The sequence below is a fragment of the Pseudoliparis swirei genome, chromosome 10, assembly GCF_029220125.1.
Source record: "Pseudoliparis swirei isolate HS2019 ecotype Mariana Trench chromosome 10, NWPU_hadal_v1, whole genome shotgun sequence".
In the NCBI taxonomy this organism is placed as follows: domain Eukaryota; kingdom Metazoa; phylum Chordata; class Actinopteri; order Perciformes; family Liparidae; genus Pseudoliparis; species Pseudoliparis swirei.
The window spans coordinates 12,588,198-12,594,197 of NC_079397.1; the positions used below are offsets into that span (position 1 = coordinate 12,588,198).

Consider the following 6,000-nt stretch of genomic DNA (forward strand, 5'->3'; position numbering starts at 1 on the left):
CAATCAACAAGAAGACAGGAATATGGGTGAGGGATTGATAAAGAACTCAATAGAATTATATTATTTTTCAATCTATTATAATTAGGGCTGTCAATCGATTAAAAATTAAAAATTAAACGCACATTTTTGAATTGGATTAATTTGATTAATCGCGCTAAAAAAAAGTTTGTTCTTTTTTTTAAAGACAAAAGAAACACACACAGAGCTGTTCAAAAAGGCTCTACATATACAGTGCCAGCGAGGTATTTAATATAAATGGATGATAAATTGTTTCTTCAGTGAAACAAAAGAATTAAAAAAAAAAAAATATTATATTGACCATTGGTCCCGTCATCTTTAACACTGAACAACAACACAAGTAAACCAGTGGCACTGATGAACATTCAAATATGTCACGTCTGGAGCTGGGGAGGCTTTATATTTTTATACAAAATAAAAATAATTCAATTCACCGCTTAAAGTTTAAACATGACACCCACACCCACACACCCATACATTCATCCAGAACAATCTCTCTCCTGAAATAAGGCTCATTGTGCTCATGTGTGTTCTCTGTCTCTGACTGACAGGCTGCTATGAGCCTAACCTGTGGTGAGGGGAGAGGTTGTGAGTATATACTGAGTGTTCATTGGTTTTTTTTCCCAAATGTGTGTTGACAAACGGATTGACAATCCACGTTGAAGGTTTAGTGTGACGAGTTTCCGCTCCGCGCCGCGTCACCTCACACGTCGCCCCTTCGTCTCTATGTATCAGAGGGGGGAGGAAGGAGGAGCAGGAGGAAACCCGACTGATTCAACCACAGTTAAAACTGATTCTGCTCCTTATTTTTCGCGGAGAAATAATTGTTTTAAAAAAAAAAACGTGTCAAAAAACCGTACATTTAAAAAATATATTATAATAATAATTAATTGCGTTAAAATATTTTAGTGCGTTAACGCGGCCAAATTAATCGCATAGATTAACGCGTTAACGCTGACAGCCCTAATTATAATACAAAGATGTAATCAATTGCAAAACTAAATATAAAGCTGAGAGTCATTGGTCAGCACCTCATTTTGGAAAAAAACTCTTCCAACAATCATTTGATCATCACATGATAATAATTATGTCCTGTAACTTAAAGTTGTGATGGGGACTTACTTTCTTGTTTTCACAAAGAGAAATAAAAAAACACACACACACAAGCATACATAATTAGTTTATGTACATCTGTGAGGACATAAACATTATGTGTGAGAACACCTCATTCATGCAAAGATGGATGCGTGTGTGTACGTTACCTATTCTGTTTGTGAACACTTTTATCCTAACGGGCTCCTGCTCTGGTCTCTCCATGTGGAAATGGTCAAAACCCAAATTTACAAACCTGTTGGACACACACACACATACAGACACACGATATTTGGGGTATTTTCAACCTCAGACATGATGAAGGTGTATAGCAAATTTATAGTTGAACAGCACAAGACGTGTACACACATTCATCTTAGTGTCTTTGAGTGCAGGTACATGTCAAAATCATTCAAAAGAAAACAGACCATAGAAGAAAGTATCTGCTGAGAAAAGATATTTCCATATTTATACTGTACTTGTATTCATGGTCTTACTTGACTGTGTGGAGAAAATCAGCAGGCAAATCTAATGGGAGTTCCAACTGTGGGACAGTAACATAAAGCAACAGTAATAAATGATCTTACAACAGTAATATATGGCAAAAACGTGTGCACAAGACAAGTAACTAATTACATCAAAAAGACATATGACTTACCACAGTTTCACAGTTACGGTTGGGGTAAAACTGAACACATCGCATCAGGAACTTGTCCTGTGAAGCACACATGATCCAGAGCCCGTGTTATTCAGCGCACCTAAAGTTGAAAGTAAATGACTTGTGTGCTATATATAAGAGTATTTGTATGCATATAAAGTTGTACATGCCTGCGTGTGTGTCAGACCATGAGTGACGTAGTAGACTCTCTGTGTGTGTCCGTCCCACTGAGCCCAGCAGAAGTCCTCCACTATTCTCACTGCGGTTTTGGACAAACGCTCGGGGTTCGCCATCACCTGGTTCACGCAGACACATTGATATTCAGCTTTAGAGACTCACTGGGTTTAATAATGCAAAGCTCCCCAGGAGGGCACGAGACATAATCTAGTTTATGGTTCGAGAATTAGGTCAAAACCATGAATACTCTCTGCACTGGCTTATCTTAATACGTTTCAACCTTCTTTTTCTGATCGATCGTGAGATATGTGCAGAAATTATACCTCTAAGAAACTGCAAAGAGCAATGCAATTTACACTTAAACTGTGGGAACTATCCACAGTTTACCGTTTGCTTCAAGCAAAAGAAAGAGGGAGATATGTGGTGAATGCAGAGTCCAACGTACCACTCTATAACCCTCCTGTTTAGTCAGCAGAACGTGATAGAGGTCCACATCTGAAAAGCACAGACGTATATGCATAAAGAAAACGGTGTCCAATGTGTTCTTCTCCCAATGTAAAAAGCCAGATTATGTATACATGAACTTGATGGTCCGTTTCTTTACAGATTAAAAGAAGCAAAGATCAAACTGGCAGACTTGCATAAGGGCACGCAGACTCACATCCGTCCTCAGTCAGCAGCAGCAGGTGGCTCTCCAGCACTGATCTCCTGTCCGTTTCTGAATTGAGGAACTATAGGGAGAGCCACAGAGAAACCTGAGTCAGCATCTGGTGGTTCACAGTTACCAGATGGAGAAATCTATTTGCTGAATTCTCATATTTTAAATGCAGCCCTGAAACAATCTCGGCATATAATTACATTTATGGTTTCTCAATATGACAAGGAACCAACAGTAAGGACGACAGCCGCAGCTGATCAATATACATAAATAATAAGTAAAGAGACGGAGCTGAGGTAAAGAGAAAGATGTGATGAAGTGAGTAAAAGAGAGTATGGAAACTACAGGTCAGAGCCCTTTCAGCGAGCTTGTAAAATGAAATGGCTATGGCACCCATACATCGTTAATGCAGCCAAAATTGCAACTTCAACTCGTGGCTGCAGTAAAAGCTCCACACACTACCTGCACTTTGACCCTGCAGTCTACTGCCTTGAGGACTTTAGTGTTGTTGATGGGGTGGATCTCAATCAGGAGAGTTAGACACTTGGAGACTAAAACGAAAAGAGTGCGAGAAGAAAGATTAAAAATGCAACATGAGTGGTGGATGTCACGGTCTGAGATTAAAATAAAGAGAAAGAGGTGTTACTTGGTCTGAAGCGCTCCTCTCCTCTGGTGTCTTGTGCCAAGCTGACAGCTGAGAGGAGGAAAAGAAAAAAAAGCACAGGCAAGGTGTCTTGTGACATAATTGATATAGATTTTAAATGAGCAATTCTTTAACTATGATTTGGCACCATTACGGTCAATAATGTGCCCCAAACTGTGTCCCTCGCTTTGTTCTTTTGGTAATTAAGAAACGGGTTGTTCACTTAATTCCCTAATGTGGGGTCAAGAAGACCTATTTGTTGTATTCGCTGGTAATTCATTATCTACTAAGAGGTTTACCTAACAGCGTCTCCTCCTCGTTCAGGGAACAGCTGCTGATACACACCAGCTTGTCAAATGTGTACAGGAGCTGTTGGAGAGAATACACAGTCACATGGGAAAAGATACTTGCAGAATAGCAAAATGTGCAGCACTAAAGTAAAAGCGATGTGGGACACACACACACACACACACACTGTACCTTGTTCTGTTTGGTGTTGGAGTCATATTTCCCAATCCTGGTGGTCCCTGTTTCTCCCTGTCCGAGTAGTTAGGTCATTAAATCAATCAAACTCTAAAATGGATAATCCCAATCTGTCCAGACTGGGTACACCTACTTTCCCACTGCTGTCTTTCACCACATTGACATGTTCGGATCCTCACGCTTGACCTCTTCATTACCTTGGCTGACCTTGCTAATTCTCCTAAATAGACCCGTTTCACCTCAAATGGACAATTCACCAATTGTTGGGATTCAGAAGTCCCAAGGCAGAGGCACGCATGAACAAAGCTTCTGAACTTTGCACAAAAAAAGAGACTATTTCCTCTTTGCTGGCTGTACACAGTCTTTAACCTACTAAACCCACAGACTTTTTGGTGGCTCTTATAAAAAAAGTTCAGCACACTGAACTTTATTTAAAATTCTAGCAAGAAACCCAAGGTTTTCATAAAAATGTCAAGCAGAATTACATGGGAATCTGCATAAAAGAATCTTGTTGTTGTTGTTGTTTTTAGTGGTTTCCATTTGATGATGAATGCTGGAGTAAATGGCTTCTGGGATTGTAATATTTTACTTGTTATGATTCGAATAAAAGACTGGGAGAACAGATATAGAATACTCAGCAATTAGTACGCATGTAATGTTATATCTAACATACATACGATACTCAGATGCTGTAGCAAGACAAACAAACACAAAAACAGTATATTATGCACACAAAAAATGACAAGACAATCTGCACAACATGACTGACTTAACGAATACATTCAATAAAAGGAAATACTTGATCAACAATGCCAACATGTTGGACTTACCTTCCATGAGTAAAGGATGCCCCCGTCCCTCTCAATGTTTAGGATACACGCGTGCACTGCTCCAGAGTATTCTGCAGACACAGCATCAGTGTTATGAACCCATACGTCTCATCATATCGTAGTGTGCCCTCAATAGTTGTTTTGTATCCCTGCCGCTGCTCATGGTGAACATAAGTGTTATGCTATTGAATATTTAGAGGGGTTTTTACTGTATGATAACGTATTATTACACAAGTGCCCAAATGTGTCGATGAATAATATAGCAGAAATCTGTATATCGTAATGATAATGTGATGCTGCATAACTTTCAACACATTTGTTATGGTGTGTCTGTGAAGTCAGGAGGGAGTTTGTAGTATAAGTGTATATAAATATATATGTTCGTCTTATTTATGTTAATGTGTAACCGGTACTGTGACTGGAAATGAAATCATCTGTATTCCATTAAAATCGTATTAAACTTTCTCCAATTAAAAATGGGCTGGTAGGTGCTGGATTGATCCAACTTCAGATATTTCAGTGTATTCATGACCTTCATGAAGTACATTAGATTTTCTACAGCTTTTCTTTTTTCGATTTTGAATGTTGCTCCATCATTGCAACGTTTTACGTCACGACGAAATGTGTACTTAATTTACTTGCTCTCTTAACACAGTATTTAGAAAGGAAATGTGGAAAGTAAATAGCTCCATCTACTGGTATTTACATCATATTATGTATCTACTTTTTGGAGTTAAAACTATAGATTTTAATTGAGATATTTACATTGGATGGCATATTATGCAGTTTCGCACAATTTGCACTAATTTACAACACAGTTAGATTCACTCTGGACTCCGAACCAACAGTGATAGGTTGAACTGTTAGCTGCCCATTCGTCAAATCAATACAATCATTACAATATTGACAATAGTACAGCTTGACACTGTAAAAGGCGCCGAGCTGACCGTGGACCCCTGAACGCCTCACCTGCCACCCTGCACACCGAGGCCTCTTTCCGGAAGAGGTCAGACGCCACATCTCTTTGCAGGTCAAAATGCGGCTTTAATTTCAACATGTCTGCACCTCTGTCAGCTCCGGAGTGAGTTCTTCTCCTTCAGAAGAGCTAGGCGGCACCTGCCAGCTGGCACGGTGTCTTGTCAGGCTTGGCATCATGTGACCGAAACTACACGTGCTCAACTTTGGGCACGTGTACGACTGAAAGCAGCTGCAGCACTATCGCATATATTCACACTAATTACCCAAGTGTCCCACTTGTCTAAAAAAAAAAAAAGTCTTCTTTTGTTGGTTGAAATGCGGAAATGTGAAGTTGTCCCTTAGTTAGCTCCGCCCTTCACAGGGAGCAGACAGTCGGGAGATTCGCTGCCACAGGCCGAGGAAAGTGTCGGTCCAGCGGGATGGAATCTCTCACCGTCCCGCTAAGTGAGCGCGGGGCTCGGCT

At 39.9% G+C, this 6,000-nt stretch overlaps 1 protein-coding gene across 3 annotated transcripts in view; it reads right to left on the reverse strand.

The window, feature by feature from the left end:
• gsap (gamma-secretase activating protein) overlaps window positions 1-5,749 on the reverse strand; it is a 28,980-nt gene extending 23,231 nt beyond the window's left edge. For 2 of the 3 annotated variants that reach the window (XR_008833008.1, XM_056424676.1), the window contains exons 1-12: window positions 5,529-5,749; window positions 4,560-4,630; window positions 3,727-3,783; window positions 3,546-3,615; window positions 3,250-3,297; window positions 3,066-3,154; window positions 2,607-2,676; window positions 2,391-2,440; window positions 1,939-2,064; window positions 1,769-1,825; window positions 1,608-1,654; window positions 1,281-1,366 (exon numbers count right to left, since the gene is read on the reverse strand). Coding sequence is in view for 2 of the 3 variants with exons in the window: in XM_056424676.1 (XP_056280651.1) it covers window positions 1,281-1,366; window positions 1,608-1,654; window positions 1,769-1,825; window positions 1,939-2,064; window positions 2,391-2,440; window positions 2,607-2,676; window positions 3,066-3,154; window positions 3,250-3,297; window positions 3,546-3,615; window positions 3,727-3,783; window positions 4,560-4,630; window positions 5,529-5,616 (859 nt within the window). In the remaining variant the exon portion in view is untranslated. The remainder of the gene's footprint in view (window positions 1-1,280; window positions 1,367-1,607; window positions 1,655-1,768; window positions 1,826-1,938; window positions 2,065-2,390; window positions 2,441-2,606; window positions 2,677-3,065; window positions 3,155-3,249; window positions 3,298-3,545; window positions 3,616-3,726; window positions 3,784-4,559; window positions 4,631-5,528) is intronic. The other variant, XM_056424677.1, reaches the window with a different exon arrangement.
• Window positions 5,750-6,000: the final 251 nt, after the last annotated feature.